Raw genomic sequence first — 20,000 nt, 5'->3', positions numbered from 1 at the left:
TTATTTGACTGTTGCGCTATGCTATTCAGTGGTTGCTGATTACAATTATCCTGCTTCCGGGATGGGTAGCATCAACAAGTTAAAGACAATAAATGAATATCCCTTTTCAAGACAACAAATGGATATCCCTTTTAAAGACAATAAATGAATATCCCTTTTCAAGACAACAAATGGATATCCCTTTTAAAGACAATAAATGAATATCCCTTTTTAAGACAATAAATGAATATCCCTTTTAAAGATAATAAAAGAATATCCCTTTTTAAGACAATAAATGAATATCCCTTTTAAAGACAATAAATGAATATCCCTTTTAAAGAAAATAAATGAATATCCCTTTTAAAGACAATAAATGAATATCCCTTTTAAAGACAATAAATGAATATCCCTTTTAAAGACAATAAATGAATATCCCTTTTAAAGACAATAAATGAATATCCCTTTTAAAGACAATAAATGAATATCCCTTTTAAAGACAATAAATGAATATCCCTTTTAAAGACAATAAATGAATATCCCTTTTAAAGACAATAAATGAACATCCCTTTTAAAGACAATAAATGAACATCCCTTTTTAAGACAATAAATGAACATCCCTTTTTAAGACAATAAATGAATATCCCTTTTAAAGACAATAAATGAATATCCCTTTTAAAGACAATAAATGAATATCCCTTTTAAAGACAATAAATGAATATCCCTTTTAAAGACAATAAATGAATATCCCTTTTAAAGACAATACATGAATATCCCTTTTAAAGACAAAAAATGAACATCCCTTTTAAAGACAATAAATGAACATCCCTTTTTAAGACAATAAATGAATATCCCTTTTAAAGACAATAAATTAATATCCCTTTTAAAGACAATAAATGAATATCCCTTTTAAAGACAATACATGAATATCCCTTTTAAAGACAATAAATGAATATCCCTTTTAAAGACAATAAATGAATATCCCTTTTAAAGACAATAAATTAATATCCCTTTTAAAGACAATAAATGAATATCCCTTTTAAAGACAATAAATGAATATCCCTTTTAAAGACAATAAATGAATATCCTAATGAATGGCTGGATGGAGCGATTGATATTTACTCCAAATGATTGTTGTGAGCCTGCCAGTCTCTTTCTCTCTCTATTCAATATATTGGCACGACGTAACAATGTAAATATTGTAAAAGCGTACTTTGGAGATTAAGTGATACATTTACAATATTAAAATAATAATCATCAAAATTGTCAATGGGATAATCAGTAACAACATTTTTTTAGCCGCGGTGTACCGTCGATTTAGGGCCAGATAGCACTGCATTTTACTTTGTGCTTGTGTTTCCCAATAGGTCATGTCATTTTGTTCTGACTGGGTTGTAAGTTGGTTTATGCTGATTGATTGGATGTACTGGTCCTAAGGTTTTAGTATGTTAGTTAAACAGGTTTGTGAACTCAGCCCCAGGACCAACTGGAAGAGGGGCCTCCTCTCTGTCTGTCCTGTCTGTCCTGTCTGTCCTGTCTGTCCTGTCTGTCTGTCTGTCTGTCTGTCTGTCTGTCTGTCTGTCTGTCTGTCTGTCTGTCTGTCTGTCTGTCTCAATTCAAGGGGCTCTATTGGCTGTCTCAATTCAAGGGGCTCTATTGGCATGGGAAACACGTTAACATTGCCAAAGCAAATGAAATAGATAATAAACTCAAGTGAAATAATCAATCAGAAATGAACAGTGAACATTACATTCACAAGTTATAAAAGAATAAAGACATGTCATATGTCTATATACAGTGTTGTAACGATGTGCAAATAGTTAAAGTACACAGGGGAAGATAAATCAACATAAATATGGGTTGAATTTACAATGGTGTTTGTTCTTCACTGGTTGACCTTTTCTCGTGGCAACAGGTCACAAATATTGCTGCTGTGATGGCACACTGTGGTATTTCACCCAGTAGATATGGGAGTTTATCAAAATTGGGTTTGTTTTTTAAAATTCTTTGTGGATCTGTGTAATCTGAGGGAAATATGTGTCTCTAACATGGTCATACATTGGGCAGGAAGTTAGGAAGTGCAGCTCAGTTTCCACCTCATTTTGTGGGCAGTGTGCACCTAGCCTGTCTTCTGTTGAGAGCCAGGAATGCCTATGGCAGCCTTTCTCATTAGCAAGGCTATGCTCACTGAGTCTGTACATAGTAGAAGCTTTCCTTTAAGTTTGGTTCAGTCACGGTAGTCAGGTATTCTGCCACTGTGTACTCTCTGTTCAGGACCAAATAGCATTCCAGTTTGCTCTGTTTTTTGGTAAATTCTCTTGCTCTCTGTGTCTGTCTGTCGCTCTGACTGCCTGCCTGTCTGTCTGTCTGTCTGTCTCTCTCTCTCTCGCTGTCTGTCTGTCTCTCTCTCTCTCGCTGTCTGTCTGTCTGACAGACTGATTCTCGCTCTCGTGTCTGACTGCCTGCCTGCCTGCCTCTCTCGCTCTCCTGCCTGTCTGTCTGTCTGTCTGTCTGTCTGTCTGTCTCGCTCTCTGTCTGTTTCTCTTTCTCTGCCTGTCTGTCTCGTATTGGTATGGTGTTTGCTGCCAGAGTAACTAGATGAGCTCATGTTTGTGTGTGTGTGTGTGTTTGTCTGAGCTCATGTTTGTGTGTGTGTGTACGTGTGTTTGTCTGAGCTTGTGTGTGTATGTGTGTGTGTACGTGTGTTTGTCTGAGCTCATGCAGTATTGTGATATCATTCTCAGACAACCTTTTATCAAAATGCCTGATTGGCTCTGAGTCTTTGGTAAAGGGCCAGTGGGTAAGCAGAGTGGAGTTTCCCAGAGCAACTACTGCTCTGTGAGAGGGGAGGGGGGAGGGAGGGAGTGTTTCCCTTTCTTTTGATTTATATCAGACATGCTCCTCCCCCTGTAGTGAAGGACCTCTAATGAGTAGCTGTCAATCAAAGCCTCCCCACACTGTGTGTGTGTCAATGGCTTGGTATACTGGGTGGGTGGAGATGACAGGCCTTCTGGTGTCATTTCTCCTGATTCCACTCCTCCAGCACACAGGCCTGCAATAGTTCTGTGGTAGGGTCAGACTGGACTGGACTGGAATAGTTCTGTGGTAGGGTCAGACTGGACTGGACTAGAATAGTTCTGTGGTAGGGTTAGACTGGACTGGACTAGAATAGTTCTGTGGTAGGGTCAGACTGGACTAGAATAGTTCTGTGGTAGGGTCAGACTGGACTGGAATAATTCTGTGGTAGGGTTAGACTGGACTGGAATAGTTCTGTGGTAGGGTTAGACTGGACTGGAATAGTTCTGTGGTAGGGTTAGACTGGACTGGAATAGTTCTGTGGTAGGGTCAGACTGGACTGGACTAGAATAGTTCTGTGGTAGGGTTAGACTGGACTGGACTAGAATAGTTCTGTGGTAGGGTTAGACTGGACTGGAATAGTTCTGTGGTAGGGTCAGACTGGACTGGAATAGTTCTGTGGTAGGGTTAGACTGGAATAGTTCTGTGGTAGGGTTAGACTGGACTGGAATAGTTCTGTGGTAGGGTTAGACTGGAATAGTTCTGTGGTAGGGTTAGACTGGACTGGAATAATTCTGTCGTAGGGTCAGACTGGACTGGAATAGTTCTGTGGTGGGGTCAGACTGGACTGGAATAATTCTGTGGTAGGGTTAGACTGGACTGGAATAGTTCTGTGGTAGAGTCAGACTGGACTGGACTGGAATAGTTATGTGGTAGAGTCAGACTGGACTGGACTGGAATAGTTCTGTGGTGGGGTTAGACTGGACTGGAATAATTCTGTGGTAGAGTCAGACTGGACTGGACTGGAATAATTCTGTGGTAGGGTTAGACTGGACTGGAATAGTTCTGTGGTGGGGTTAGACTGGACTGGAATAGTTATGTGGTAGAGTCAGACTGGACTGGACTGGAATAGTTATGTGGTAGAGTCAGACTGGACTGGACTGGAATAGTTCTGTGGTGGGGTTAGACTGGACTGGAATAATTCTGTGGTAGGGTTAGACTGGACTGGAATAGTTCTGTGGTAGGCTCAGACTGGAATAGTTCTGTGGTAGGGTTAGACTGGAATAGTTCTGTGGTAGGGTTAGACTGGACTGGAATAGTTCTGTGGTAGGGTTAGACTGGACTGGAATAGTTCTGTGGTAGGGTTAGACTAGAATAGTTCTGTGGTAGGGTTAGACTGGAATAGTTCTGTGGTAGGGTTAGACTGGAATAGTTCTGTGGTAGGGTTAGACTGGACTGGAATAGTTCTGTGGTAGGGTTAGACTGGAATAGTTCTGTGGTAGGGTTAGACTGGACTGGAATAGTTCTGTGGTAGGGTTAGACTGGACTGGAATTCTTACCGAATTCTGATGAGCACTTTGAACATGTTAGAAAAGCTGTCCACATTTCCTTTTCCTCAGCCAACAAGAGCAACCAACCACAACATCACTAGCCTATGTCAATCTACTCTAGTAGAAACGTTTAGGCTACCTATTCTATTGTCAATAAAGAAATGGCCTATTCCAAACACACTCTGGGACAGTTGTGGGGCGATAGATCCCAAATTCATACAACCAGTAGGCCGAGGCTACATAAAAGAAAAACGTTAAAAAGGAACTGATCAGAACGTTTAGCTTAAAATGTTGATCAACTATTATTTATTCACATTATAAGCGCAGCGATGCAGTAGGCATTCAAAACAACTGGGAACTCTGAATTTTCACACTTCCGACTTCATTATGTTCAAGACAACTGGGGATTCTTTTTTGTTGTTGAAAGATCATCGAACTTGGAATTCCAACTCGGGAACTTGGGCTTCTTTCTAGAGCTCTGACTTCCGACATGAAGTTGACTGATGTCATGATTTGACTTCGTATTTTTCAGTTACCAGTCGTCTTGAAAACACCAGAAGATGTTGCAGCAGCAGTTCTTGCGCTGTCTGACAGATTTTCCACTCAAAGGCTCTGTAGCTCTATTCTGTACGCATGTGATAAATAAGAGTCTCCATAACGAATATACTGTACAATGGCAGAGGGGGTTCAGGGAGGCAGAGGAGGGTTCAGGGAGGCAGAGGGGGGTTCAGAGGGGGTTCAGGGAGGCAGAGGAAGGTTCAGGGGGGGTTCAGGGAGGCAGAGGAGGGTTCAGGGGGGGTTCAGGGAGGCAGAGGAGGGTTCAGAGGGGGTTCAGGGAGGCAGAGGAGGGTTCAGAGGGGGTTCAGGGAGGCAGAGGAGGGTTCAGAGGGGGTTCAGGGAGGCAGAGGAGGGTTCAGAGGGGGTTCAGGGAGGCAGAGGAGGGTTCAGAGGGGGTTCAGGGAGGCAGAGGAGTGTTCAGGGGGGGTTCAGGGAGGCAGAGGAGTGTTCAGGGAGGCAGAGGAGGAACGATGGCGGACTTAAGACATCGGTGCAGAATGCTTGAAGGCGGCAACCTAATTCAATATCTGTAAATCTGACTAAATATTAGCACTTCATATACTGGTGGGCAATAACCTTCAATCTGGATAACAACACAAAACAAATGATAAGGCTAGAGACATTTTTCTACCAATATTACCAACATAGACAACACAAAAAAAGTCAGAGAGTAAGCATGGAGAACCAATCCCCAAAAGAAAACGAGACTCCTCAACTGACACAGACAAATTTATGATTTTTACTATCTTCAACGGTAAGTGTTGAAAATGACTTGCTGAAGTTCATGAATTGGGCATACTTGAACTATTCCGTAAAGACATAACCGAGTTGAAGGCGAGTCTCGAGATGAGTGACGAAAAAGCAGCGATAATGGAGAAAGAAAAAAGCAAGCCAAAATCTGAAGTCAATACTACCGAAATGGACATTAAAAAACTTAAAGAAGAGAACGTGTTTCTGAGAGAAGCCTTGAACTACACACTAGATCTTTGTGAGAAGAAAATCATCTGGTACTTACCAGTATTAAAGAGAATGAGAAGATCCAGAGTCTGGTCAAAGAATTCCTGCTTACAGGGCTACAGATCCCAGGTAGACAAAATCAAACTCCAACGTCTACATCATTTTGGACAGCGATACTGGCGCCCAATCGTTGCCAAATTTGCCTTCTTTAAAGAAAGCTGCCACCACCATGCTTCACTGTAGGGATGGCGCCAGGGATGGCGCTTGTTTCTGATGGTCCTTCAGGTGCCTTTTGGCAAATTCCAAACAGGCTGTCATGTGCATTTTACTGAGTGTAGTGGCTTCCGTCTGGCCACTTTACCATAAAGGCCTGATTGGTGGAGTGCTGCAGAGATAGTTGTCCTTCTGGAAGGTTCTCCCATCTCCACAGAGGACCTCTGGAGCTCTGTCAGAGTGACCATTGGGTTCTTGGTCACCTCCCTGACCAAGGCCCTTCTCCCCTGATTGCTCAGTTTGGCCGGCGGCCAGCTCTAGGAGGAGTATTGGTGGTTCTTGGTGTGTTCTTGGGCACCTTCAATGCTGTAAAATAAAAATGGTATCCTTCCCCAGATCTGTGCGTAGACACAATCATGTCTCTGAGCTCTAGGGACAATTCCTTCGACCTCAAGGCTTGGTTTTTCCTCTGACATTCACTGTCAACATGCTAGACCTTATATAGACTGGTGTGTGCCTTTCCAAATCATGTCCAATCAAATGAATTTCTACAGGTGCTCCAATCAAGCTGTAGAAATGGAAACAGGATGCACCTGAGCTCTATTTTGAGTCTCAAAGCAAAGGGTCTGAATACTTATGTAAATAAGGTATTTTTTGTTTTATTTTTGATACATTTGCTAAAAATCTTTAACTGTTTTCACTTTGTCATTATGGGGTATTGTGTGTAGATTAATAAAATACAAATATTTAAAATGGATTACCAGAAAATCTTACAATTTTAGAATAAGGCTGTAACATAACAAACTGTGGAAAAATCTGGGGGTCCTGGTACATATATGGAGTCATGTAGTAACCAAACAAGTATTCAACAAATCATATATATATTGAGATTCTTCAAAGTCGACACCCTTTGCCTTGATGACAGCTTTGCACACTCTTGGCATCATCAATTCTAAATCATTTATCATTACTAGTAGTAGTAGTAGTAGTTGTGTGTGTTTGTGTGTGTGTGCGTCTGTATTAGTGTGTGTAGGGTAGGGTGTCTGTGTGTGTGTGTGTGTGTGTGTGTGTGTCTGTATTAGTGTGTGTAGGGTAGGGTGTTTGTGTGTGTGCGTGTGTGTGTCTGTATTAGTGTGTGTAGGGTAGGGTGTTTGTGTTGCAGCATCTCTCTTGCTTGTCTAGAGAACAATTGTCAGTCTTTACTGCAGCTCCTCTGCCCGCCCCCCCCCTCCTCTTTTATCCTCATCTCATCCCTCCCTACTCTCTCATTCTCTCATCCCTCCCTCCTCCACCTCTCCTCCTCTGTCCGGCTCATTTGCATAATTGCTGTGTGTGTCTTTGAGCAGATGACGCAAGTGACACCTCACTCACACACACGAATATACCATACATACTTTTCACATTCACGTGTCACCCTCTCCCCTGGCCAGTTCAGTGTTCCTGATGTGGTTCAGCAACTCAACTCTCTCTGGTCGCTTCTAGAAGCACAGCTATGGTGCAACACAAAGGTGTGTGTGTGTGTGTATGGGCGTGCGTGCAGAGAGAAAATGTGCTCTTCGTCTTTTTTCTCTCCTCCTTTGGCTGACTGCATAATGCAGAGGTCCAGACAATATGCAGCCTAACACCACACACTCTTCTCATCAGGGTTGCAGTAAAATTGTAGGTTGTCACTGATAGACTTGAAAAGCCAAGAGAAGAAATGAGAGAACATGGGAGAGGTGTGTGTGTGTGTGTGTGTGTGTGTGTGTGTGTGTGTGTGTGTGTGTGTGTGTGTGTGTGTGTGTGTGTGTGTGTGTGTGTGTGTGTGTGTGTGTGTGTGTGTGTGTGTGTGTACCAGTGGCTGTCCATACAGTGGGGCAAAAAAGTATTTAGTCAGCCACCAATTGTGCAAGTTCTCCCACTTAAAAAGATGAGAGAGGCCAGTAATTTTCATAATAGGTACACTTCAACTCGGTCCTGGAGTGGCCTAGCCAGTCTCCAGATCTCAACCCCATAGAAAATCTTTGGAGGGAATTGAAAGTCCATGTTGCCCAGCAACAGCCCCAAAACACCACTGCTCTAGAGGAGATCTGCATGGAGGAATGGGCCAAAATACCAGCAACAGTGTGTGAAAACCTTGTGAAGACTTACAAAAAACGTTTGACCTCTGTCATTACCAACAAAGGGTATATAACAAAGTATTGAGATAAACTTTTGTTATTGACCAAATAATTATTTTCCACCATAATTTGCAAATAAATTCATTAAAAATCCTACAATGTGATTTTCTGTTTTTTTTTTCTCATTTTGCCTGTCATAGTTGAAGTGTATCTATGATGAAAATTACAGGCCTCTCTCATCTTTTGAAATGGGAGAACTTGCACAATTGGTGGCTGACTAAATACTTTTTTGCCCCACTGTATCCTTTAGCCTACCTGACTTCGATGTGCCTTTGCTATTCTAGTGCTGGCGTGCTACAGTGTTTGCTGGTGTGTCTGGTTCTCTCTGGTTCTGGACCAGTCCTGGTACTGGTCTCCCATGTCTAAGTCAGGGCCTGATCCTAATGTAGAGTTAACCACTGGAAGACACGGTCCTGGTCTGGTACTGTACTGACAAGACACGGTCCTGGTCTGGTGCTGTACTGACAAGACACGGTCCTGGTCTGGTGCTGTACTGACAAGACACGGTCCTGGTCTGGTACTGAACTGACAAGACACGGTCCTGGTCTGGTACTGTACTGACAAGACACGGTCCTGGTCTGGTACTGTACTGACAAGACACGGTCCTGGTCTGGTACTGAACTGACAAGACACGGTCCTGGTCTGGTACTGTACTGACAAGACACGGTCCTGGTCTGGTACTGACAAGACACTGTCCTGGTCTGGTACTGTACTGACAAGACACGGTCCTGGTCTGGTACTGACAAGACACGGTCCTGGTCTAGTACTGTACTGACAAGACACGGTCCTGGTCTGGTACTGAACTGACAAGACACGGTCCTGGTCTGGTACTGAACTGACAAGACACGGTCCTGGTCTGGTACTGTACTGACAAGACACGGTCCTGGTCTGGTACTGAACTGACAAGACACGGTCCTGGTACTGAACTGACAAGACACGGTCCTGGTCTGGTACTGAACTGACAAGACACGGTCCTGGTCTGGTACTGAACTGACAAGACACGGTCCTGGTCTGGTACTGTACTGACAAGACACGGTCCTGGTCTGGTACTGTACTGACAAGACACGGTCCTGGTCTGGTACTGTACTGACTAGACACGGTCCTGGTCTGGTACTGTACTGACAAGACACGGTCCTGGTCTGGTACTGTACTGACTAGACATGGTCCTCGTCTGGTACTGAACTGACAAGACACGGTCCTGGTACTGTACTGTACTGACTAGACACGGTCCTGGTCTGGTACTGTACTGACAAGACACGGTCCTGGTCTGGTACTGTACTGACAAGACACGGTCCTGGTCTGGTGCTGTACTGACAAGACACGGTCCTGGTCTGGTACTGTAATGACAAGACATGGTCCTCGTCTGGTACTGAACTGACAAGACACGGTCCTGGTACTGTACTGTACTGACAAGACACGGTCCTGGTCTGGTGCTGTACTGACAAGACACGGTCCTGGTACTGTACTGACAAGACATGGTCCTGGTACTGAACTGACAAGACACGGTCCTGGTCTGGTGCTGTACTGACAAGACACGGTCCTGGTCTGGTACTGAACTGACAAGACACGGTCCTGGTCTGGTACTGAACTGACAAGACACGGTCCTGGTCTGGTACTGTACTGACTAGACACGGTCCTGGTCTGGTACTGTACTGACTAGACACGGTCCTGGTACTGAACTGACAAGACACGGTCCTGGTCTGGTGCTGTACTGACAAGACACGGTCCTGGTCTGGTACTGAACTGACAAGACATGGTCCTGGTCTGGTACTGTACTGACTAGACACGGTCCTGGTCTGGTACTGTACTGACAAGACACGGTCCTGGTCTGGTGCTGTACTGACAAGACACGGTCCTGGTGTGGTACTGAACTGACAAGACACGGTCCTGGTACTGAACTGACAAGACACGGTCCTGGTCTGGTGCTGTACTGACAAGACACGGTCCTGGTCTGGTACTGTACTGACTAGACACGGTCCTGGTACTGTACTGACAAGACACGGTCCTGGTCTGGTGCTGTACTGACTAGACACGGTCCTGGTCTGGTACTGTACTGACTAGACACGGTCCTGGTCTGGTGCTGTACTGACAAGACACGGTCCTGGTCTGGTACTGTAATGACAAGACATGGTCCTCGTCTGGTACTGAACTGACAAGACACGGTCCTGGTACTGTACTGTACTGACTAGACACGGTCCTGGTCTGGTACTGTACTGACAAGACACGGTCCTGGTCTGGTGCTGTACTGACAAGACACGGTCCTGGTCTGGTACTGTACTGACAAGACACGGTCCTGGTACTGTACTGACAAGACACGGTCCTGGTCTGGTACTGTACTGACAAGACACGATCCTGGTACTGTACTGACAAGACACGGTCCTGGTACTGTAATGACAAGACACGGTCCTGGTACTGTACTGACAAGACACGGTCCTGGTACTGTACTGACAAGACACGGTCCTGGTACTGTACTGACAAGACACGGTCCTGGCCTGGTACTGTACTGACAAGACACGTTCCTGGTCTGGTACTGAACTGACAAGACACGGTCCTGGTCTGGTACTGTACTGACAAGACACGGTCCTGGTCTGGTGCTGTACTGACAAGACACGGTCCTGGTCTGGTACTGAACTGACAAGACACGGTCCTGGTCTGGTACTGAACTGACAAGACACGGTCCTGGTCTGGTACGGAGAAGATCGAACCAAAGAGAAGCGAGACATGACCACATTTGTTGTTCAGTCAACCAATCTGCAGGAGAGGGCAGACTAGACCCGCCTCTGCCTGTGGGTCGGCCTGTCACCTTCAATTCAATTCAAGGGGCTTTATTGGCATGGGTAACATGTGTTAACATTGCCAAAGCAAGTAAGGTAGATGATATATAAAGTGAAATAAACAGTAAAATCACTTAGTAACCTCTCCATTGGTTAAGGTCAAATTTCACAGGTTAGGCCTATAGCATGGCATTAAATGGCCCTTGAGGGAGGGATGGTGAGAAAGATGGGGAGATGAAGAGAAGGTGTTTCATTTTGGGACCAGGGTCATGCCACCAGACACTAGTAATCTGACCTGTCAGCACTCCCTCTCACTCCTCTTCTCTCTCTCTCCTTGCTTCCTCTCTCTCTTCTCTCTCTCTCCTTGCTTCCTCTCTCTCTCTCCTCTTCTCTCTCTCTCCTTTCTTCCTCTCTCTCTCTCCTCCTCTCTCTCTCTCCTCTCTTCCTCTCTCTCTCCTTGCTTCCTCTCTCTCTCCTCTCTCCTTTCTCTCCTTATCTCTCTGTGTGTTTCAAGCCATTCTGAGAGAGAGATTGAGAGTATGAGCAGAGAAAGATTAGATGAGAGGCTGCATGCCTGTGGGATATGGGCGTTTCTCTTCCCCTGCTCTTTTTCTCTCTCTTTCTGTGCGTGTGCATGTTTGCGTGCAGGCCGGAGGTGACTGGGTGCGTACTCTGAGTTATTTTGAGCCTCTACTTTGAGGTGGAAGAAGAGGGGGGGGAGTTAGAAGAAGAGAAAGATGAGGCGGACGGGGAGGAAAAGGCAGTGGATGGGGATTTAGCGGGGGGTGGAGGTAGGTAAATAGAAGATCACTGCACCATTAAGAGCTGTTGAATGCCTCTCTCTCTCCGTTGAAGACCCCCCCCCCCCTTTAATGATGTCAGAGGCAGAGAGAGGAGAGGCCACTTTACTGTGTCAGTTTTACCTCTCAGCTCTTTCCTTCAGCACCACCCACTCTGCTCTGACTGTTTTGGTTAGGTGGTGGTGGTGGTGTGTGTGTGTCAGTGCCTACAGTATGGTATTGTTTTTCTATTACAGCTGTGATGCTGTCATTGGTCATATCTGTGCCATGTGTGTCCCATGGTGGGGAGTTAGAGGGGTCAGTGGTCCCCCAGGATGGAGCTATCTCCCCAGGCCAGCACTCCCCTAAAACCACGGGCAGTGCTGGAGGTTTGAAGCAATCACATGAGGATAGTGGATACATGTTTGTGGCCTCATTTGCCATCTGTGCGATAGAGAAGAGAGAAATTGAGAAAGGGGAGAGGTAGAGAGAGAGGGGCTTGAGGGAGAGAGGGGCGGACATCATCAAGGTGCCTTAAAGCTCTAGTTGTCCTGATTGGAACCAGCCCTTTGTTGTTGTTGCTGTTTTATTAATGAGTGTTCTCTGTTGTCAGGAGAGCACTATACAGGAGAACAGTAACCTATATCACACTATACAGGAGAACAGTAACCTATATCACACTATACAGGAGAACAGTAACCTATATCACACTATACAGGAGAACAGTAACCTATATCAGACTATACAGGAGAACAGTAACCTATATCACACTATACAGGAGAACAGTAACCTATATCACCCTGACACTATACAGGAGAACAGTAACCTATATCACACTATACAGGAGAACAGTAACCTATATCACACTATACAGGAGAACAGTAACCTATATCAGACTATACAGGAGAACAGTAACCTATATCACACTATACAGGAGAACAGTAAACTATATCACACTATACAGGAGAACAGTAACCTATATCAGACTATACAGGAGAACAGTAACCTATATCACACTATACAGGAGAACAGTAACCTATATCACACTATACAGGAGAACAGTAACCTATATCACACTATACAGGAGAACAGTAACCTATATCACACTATACAGGAGAACAGTAACCTATATCACACTATACAGGAGAGCAGTAACATATATCACACTATACAGGAGAACAGTAACCTATATCACACTATACAGGAGAACAGTAACCTATATCACACTATACAGGAGAACAGTAACCTATATCACACTATACAGGAGAACAGTAACCTATATCACCCTATACAGGAGAACAGTAACCTATATCACACTATACAGGAGAACAGTAACCTATATCACACTATACAGGAGAACAGTAACCTATGTCACACTATACAGGAGAACAGTAACCTATATCACACTATACAGGAGAACAGTAACCTGTATCACACTATACAGGAGAACAGTAACCTGTATCACACTATACAGGAGAACAGTAACCTATATCACACTATACAGGAGAACAGTAACCTATATCACACTATACAGGAGAACAGTAACCTATATCACACTATACAGGAGAACAGTAACCTATATCACACTATACAGGAGAACAGTAACCTATATCACACTATACAGGAGAACAGTAACCTATATCACACTATACAGGAGAACAGTAACCTATATCACACTATACAGGAGAACAGTAACCTATATCACACTATACAGGAGAACAGTAACCTATATCACCCTGACACTATACGGGAGAACAGTAATCTAATTTGTCTGCACTCTCTCCTCTCGTCTCTCTCTGTTGTTGTTGATTTATACAGGCTCTGCAGAAGCTGGCCAGTCAGTACCTGAAGAGGGATTGGCCAGGCATCAAACCAGAGGACCAAGGCACAGATTACAGGTGAGTAGAGGACAGGCCCCTGCTATCAGCTTCAACCACAACATGACACTGTTCTTGATTGGCTAGCAGTCTTCATCTTGCGTAAACTGTGTGTAGGAATGTGTATGCTGTGTGGCGGTCCTATCTGAAGGGGACAGTCCAGGTGACTCAGTCTCGCATCAACGTGTGTGACAACTACAAGAATGAGATCTCAGACCCTGCTAAAACTGTACGGCTATACAAGGAACAGCAGCTCAACAAGGTGTGTGTGTGTGTGTGTGTGTGTGTGTGTGTGTGTATGCGTGTGTGCGTGTGTGCGCGTGTGTGCGTGTGTGTGTGTGTGTGTGTGTGTGTGTGTGTGTGACTGCTGTCTCTCTGTGCTGTGTGTAGACTATCATGTGTGTGTGACTGCTGTCTCTCTGTGCTGTGTGTAGACTATAATGTGTGTGTATGTGTGACTGCTGTCTCTCTGTGCTGTGTGTAGACTATCATGTGTGTGTGACTGCTGTCTCTCTGTGCTGTGTGTAGACTATAATGTGTGTGTGTATGACTGCTGTCTCTCTGTGCTGTGTGTAGACTATAATGTGTGTGTGTGTGTGACTGCTGTCTCTCTGTGCTGTGTGTAGACTATAATGTGTGTGTATTACTGCTGTCTCTCTGTGCTGTGTGTAGACTATAATGTGTGTGTATTACTGCTGCCTCTCTGTGCTGTGTGTAGACTATAATGTGTGTGTGTGACTGCTGTCTCTCTGTGCTGTGTGTAGACTATAATGTGTGTGTGTATGACTGCTGTCTCTCTGTGCTGTGTGTAGACTATAATGTGTGTGTGTGTGACTGCTGTCTCTCTGTGCTGTGTGTAGACTATAATGTGTGTGTGTGTGTGTGTGACTGCTGTCTCTCTGTGCTGTGTGTAGACTATAATGTGTGTGTATGACTGCTGTCTCTCTGTGCTGTGTGTAGACTATAATGTGTGTGTATGACTGCTGTCTCTCTGTGCTGTGTGTAGACTATAATGTGTGTGTGTGTGTGTGTGACTGCTGTCTCTCTGTGCTGTGTGTAGACTATAATGTGTGTGTATGACTGCTGTCTCTCTGTGCTGTGTGTAGACTATCATGTGTGTGTGACTGCTGTCTCTCTGTGCTGTGTGTAGACTATCATGTGTGTGTGACTGCTGTCTCTCTGTGCTGTGTGTAGACTATAATGTGTGTGTGTGTGTGTGACTGCTGTCTCTCTGTGCTGTGTGTAGACTATAATGTGTGTGTATTACTGCTGCCTCTCTGTGCTGTGTGTAGACTATAATGTGTGTGTGTGTGTGTGACTGCTGTCTCTCTGTGCTGTGTGTAGACTATAATGTGTGTGTATGACTGCTGTCTCTCTGTGCTGTGTGTAGACTATCATGTGTGTGTGACTGCTGTCTCTCTGTGCTGTGTGTAGACTATCATGTGTGTGTGACTGCTGTCTCTCTGTGCTGTGTGTAGACTATAATGTGTGTGTGTGTGTGTGACTGCTGTCTCTCTGTGCTGTGTGTAGACTATAATGTGTGTGTGTGTGACTGCTGTCTCTCTGTGCTGTGTGTAGACTATAATGTGTGTGTATGACTGCTGTCTCTCTGTGCTGTGTGTAGACTATCATGTGTGTGTGACTGCTGTCTCTCTGTGCTGTGTGTAGACTATCATGTGTGTGTGACTGCTGTCTCTCTGTGCTGTGTGTAGACTATAATGTGTGTGTGTGTGTGTGACTGCTGTCTCTCTGTGCTGTGTGTAGACTATAATGTGTGTGTATTACTGCTGTCTCTCTGTGATGTGTGTAGACTATAATGTGTGTGTGTGTGTGACTGCTGTCTCTCTGTGCTGTGTGTAGACTATAATGTGTGTGTATTACTGCTGCCTCTCTGTGCTGTGTGTAGACTATAATGTATGTGTGTGTGTGACTGCTGTCTCTCTGTGCTGTGTGTAGACTATAATGTGTGTGTGTGTGTGCCTGCTGTCTCTCTCTGCTGTGTAGACTATAATGTGTGTGTGTGTGACTGCTGTCTCTTTGTGCCGTGTGTAGACTATCATGTGTGTGTGACTGCTGTCTCTCTGTGCTGTGTGTAGACTATAATGTGTGTGTGTGTGACTGCTGTCTCTCTGTGCTGTGTAGAGTATAGAACAGTTGAATCGTATCCAGGTGGAGCTGCAGGACTCTGTGAAGGACCTGGCCAAAGCCAAGAAGAAATACTACGACTCAGAACAGGTGGCTCAGGCCGTTCGAGAGAAGGCTGACATCGAGGCCAAGTAGGTGGACAGACCTTCATCTCAACCCTAACCCAACCACTCTCAACCCTAACCCAACCACACTCAGACCTACCTCTCAACCCTAACCCAACCACTCTCAACCCTAACCCAACCACTCTCAACCCTAACCCAACCACACTCAGACCTACCTCTCAACCCTAACCCAACCACTCTCAACCCTAACCCAACCACACTCAGACCTACCTCTCAACCCTAACCCAACCACACTCAGACCTACCTCTCAACCCTAACCCAACCACACTCAGACCTACCTCTCAATCCTAACCCAACCACACTCAACCCTAACCCAACCACACTCAGACCTACCTCTCAACCCTAACTCAACCACTCTCAGACCTACCTCTCAACCCTAACCCAACCACTCTCAACCCTAACCCAACCACTCTCAACCCTAACCCAACCACACTCAGACCTACCTCTCAACCCTAACCCAACCACACTCAGACCTACCTCTCAACCCTAACCCAACCACTCTCAACCCTAACCCAACCACTCTCAACCCTACCCCAACCACACCCTAACTCAACCACACTCAGGCCTACCTCTCAACCCTAACCCAACCACACTCAGACCTACCTCTCAACCCTAACCCAACCACACTCAGACCTACCTCTCAACCCTAACCCAACCACACTCAGACCTACCTCTCAACCCTAACCCAACCACACTCAGACCTACCTCTCAACCCTAACCCAACCACACTCAGACCTACCTCTCAACCCTAACCCAACCACACTCAGACCTACCTCTCAACCCTAACCCAACCACTCTCAGACCTACCTCTCAACCCTAACCCAACCACACTCAGACCTACCTCTCAACCCTAACCCAACCACAACCCAGACCTACCTCTCAACCCTAACCCAACCTCACCCTAACCCAACCACAACCCAGACCTACCTCTCAACCCTAACCCAACCACAACCCAGACCTACCTCTCAACCCTAACCCAACCACAACCCAGACCTACCTCTCAACCCTAACCCAACCACACTCAGACCTACCTCTCAACCGTAACCCAACCACAGAGACCAGGGGAGGTGTGTGTCTGTGTGTAAAGTGTAAAAGATAGATGGAGAGAGAGAGTTGCAGAGAGAGTTGCAGTAGGATGGCAGTGTTACTCATCTCAGCTCTGTTCCTCATCACTCACTATAAAGCAGTAGGAACTCACATAGGACCTCTCTGTGTCTCTCTCTCTATCTCTCTATCCTCTGTCTCTCGCTCTGTCTGTCTGTCTCTCGCTCTGTCTGTCTGTCTCTCGCTCGTTCTCTGTCTCTTGCTCGCTCTCTCTCGCTTGCTCTCTCTTGCTCGCTCTCGCTCGCTTTGTCTCTCGCTCGCTCTGTCTTTCGCTCGCTCTGCCAATTCAATTAAATTCAATTCAAGGAGCTTTATTGGCATGGGTAACATGTGTTAACATTGCCAAAGCAAGTAAAGTAGATAATATATAAAGTGAAATAAACAATAAAAATTAACAGTAGACATCACACATACAGACGTCTGTCTCTCGCTCTGTCTGTCTCTCGCACTGTCTGTCTCTCGCTCGCCCTGTCTCTCGCTCGCCCTGTCTCTCTCTGTCTATCGCTCTCTGTCTCTCTGTCTATCTCTCTCTGTCTCAGTTTCAATTCAAGGGGCTTTATTAACATGGGAAACATACAGTTGAAGTTTACATTGACTTAGGTTGGAGTCATTAATACTCATTTTTCAACCACTCCACAAATTTCTTGTCAGCAAACTATAGTTTTGGCAAGTTGGTTAGGACGTCTACTTTGTGCATGACACAAGTCATTTTTCCAACAATTGTTTACAGACAGATTATTTCACTTATAATTTCACTGTATCACAATTCCAGTGGGTCAGAAGTTTACATACACTAAGTTGACTTCTGCCTTTAAACAGCTTGGAAAATTCAATAAAATTATGTCATGTCTTTAGAAGCTTCTGATAGGCTAATTGACATCATTTGAGTCAATTGGAGGTGTACCTGTGGATGTATTTCAAGGCCTACCTTCAAACTCAGTGCCTCTTTGTTTGACATCATGGGAAAATCAAAAGAAATCAGCCAAGATCTCAGAAACAAAATTATAGACCTCCACAAGTCTGGTTCATCCTTGGGAGCAATTTCAAAATGCCTGAAGTTACCACGTTCATCTGTACAAACAATAGTATGCAAGTATAAACACCATGGGACCACGCAGCCGTCATACCGCTCAGGAAGGAGACGCATTCTGTCTCCTAGAGATGAACGTACTTAAGTTTGAAAAGTGCAAATCAATCCCATAACAACAGCAAAGGACCTTGTGAAGATGCTGGAGGAAACAGATACAAAATTATCTATATCCACAGTAAAACGAGTCCTATATCGACATAACCTGAAAGGCCGCTCAGCAAGGAAGAAGCCACTGCTCCAAAACCGCCATTAAAAGCCAGATTACAGTTTGCAACTGCACATGGGGACAAAGATCGTGCTTTTTGGAGAAATGTCCTCTGGTCTGTTGAAACAAAAATAGAACTGTTTGGCCATAATGACCATCGTTATGTTTGGAGGAAAAAGGGGGAGGCTTGCAAGTGGTTGAACACCATCCCAACCGTGAAGCACGGGGGTGGCAGCATCATGTTGTGGGGGTGCTTTGCTGCAGGACGGACTGGTGCACTTCACAAAAAAGATGGCATCATGAGGCAGGGAAAATGATGTGGATAAATTGAAGCAACATCTCAAGACATCAGTCAGGAGGTTAAAGCTTGGTCGCAAATGGGTCTTCCAAATGGACAATGACCCCAAGAATACCTCCAAAGTTGTGGCAAAATGGCTTAAGGACAACAAAGTCAAAGTTTTGGAGTGGCCATCACATAGCCCTGGCTTTAATCCGATTTGTGGGCAAAACTGATAAAGCTGGTGTGAGGAAAGAGGCCTACAAACCTGACTCGGTTACACCAGCTCTATCAGGAGGAATGGGCCACAATTCACCCAACTTATTGTGGGAAGCTTGTGGAAGGCTACCAGAAACGTTTGACCCAAGTTAAACAATTTAAAGGCAATGCTACCAAATACTGATTGAGTGTATGTAAACTTCTGACCCACTGGGAATGTGATCAAAGAAATAAAAGCTGAAATAAATCATTCTCTCTACTATTATTCTGACATTTCACATTCTTAAAGTAGAATATAAAAAATCTGAGTTGATTGCTAATGCCTGATCAGTCTCGGGTCTAGGTTTGATCTGAGTTGATTGATGTGGTCTGTTGTCTCTCAGGTCAAAGCTGGGTCTGTTTCAGTCCAGGATTAGTTTACAGAAAGCCAACGTTAAGGTAAGCACTCTTCCTCAAACCACATGTTGGTATGCAGAGCAATCTGGCCTGCTGTTTAACACTCTCTCTCTGTCTCTCTCTCTCTGTCTCTCTCTCTGTCTCTCTCTGTCTCTCTCTCTGTCTCTGTCACTCTGTCTCTGTCTTTCTCTCTCTCTCTCTCTCTCTCTCTCTCTCTCTCTCTCTGTCTCTCTCTCTGTCTGTCACTCTGTCTCTGTCTTTCTGTCTTTCTCTGTCTCTCTCTCTCTCTCTCTCTCTCTCTCTGTCTCTCTCTCTCTCTGTCACTCTGTCTCTGTCTTTCTCTGTCTCTCTCTCTCTCTCTCTCTCTCTGTCTCTCTCTCTGTCTCTCTGTCACTGTGTCATTCTCTCTCTCTCTCTCTCTCTCTCTCTCTCTCTCTCTCTGTCATTGTCTCTCTGTCACTCTGTCTCTCTCATTCTGTCGGTCCTTATGTCTGTCTCTGTCTAGTTGAAAGCCAAGAGGAGTGACTGTAACTCTAAAGCAACCCATGCCAGGAATGACTACCTGTTAACCCTGGCAGCAGCCAACGCTCACCATGACCGCTACTACCACACAGACCTGCTGCACTGTATACAGGTACCACACACACACATTAGGCCTTCGTGACTGGTTGGTGAGGTGAATGACAGTGGACCCTCTAGACTGTGAGATAATCACATACACTCCCACACAGACAGACACATTAGGCCTTAGTTACTGGTTGGTGAGGTGAATGACAGTGGATCCTCTCCTTCTTCCCCTT

The 20,000-nt window shown here is 45.0% G+C and overlaps 1 protein-coding gene across 2 annotated transcripts in view; it reads left to right on the top strand.

The window, feature by feature from the left end:
* LOC135553165 (F-BAR and double SH3 domains protein 2-like) overlaps positions 1–20,000 on the top strand; it is an 89,014-nt gene that overhangs the window by 34,951 nt on the left and 34,063 nt on the right. For both annotated transcript variants that reach the window (XM_064985328.1, XM_064985327.1), the window contains exons 4-8: positions 13,581–13,660; positions 13,757–13,901; positions 15,782–15,915; positions 19,188–19,242; positions 19,706–19,834. In XM_064985328.1, the coding sequence (XP_064841400.1) occupies positions 13,581–13,660; positions 13,757–13,901; positions 15,782–15,915; positions 19,188–19,242; positions 19,706–19,834 (543 nt within the window). The remainder of the gene's footprint in view (positions 1–13,580; positions 13,661–13,756; positions 13,902–15,781; positions 15,916–19,187; positions 19,243–19,705; positions 19,835–20,000) is intronic.

Source organism: Oncorhynchus masou, chromosome 13, assembly GCF_036934945.1.
Source record: "Oncorhynchus masou masou isolate Uvic2021 chromosome 13, UVic_Omas_1.1, whole genome shotgun sequence".
Taxonomy (NCBI): Eukaryota; Metazoa; Chordata; class Actinopteri; order Salmoniformes; family Salmonidae; genus Oncorhynchus; species Oncorhynchus masou.
The sequence above is the reverse complement of the archived record's forward strand: the minus strand, read 5'-3'. Positions and strand labels throughout refer to the sequence as shown.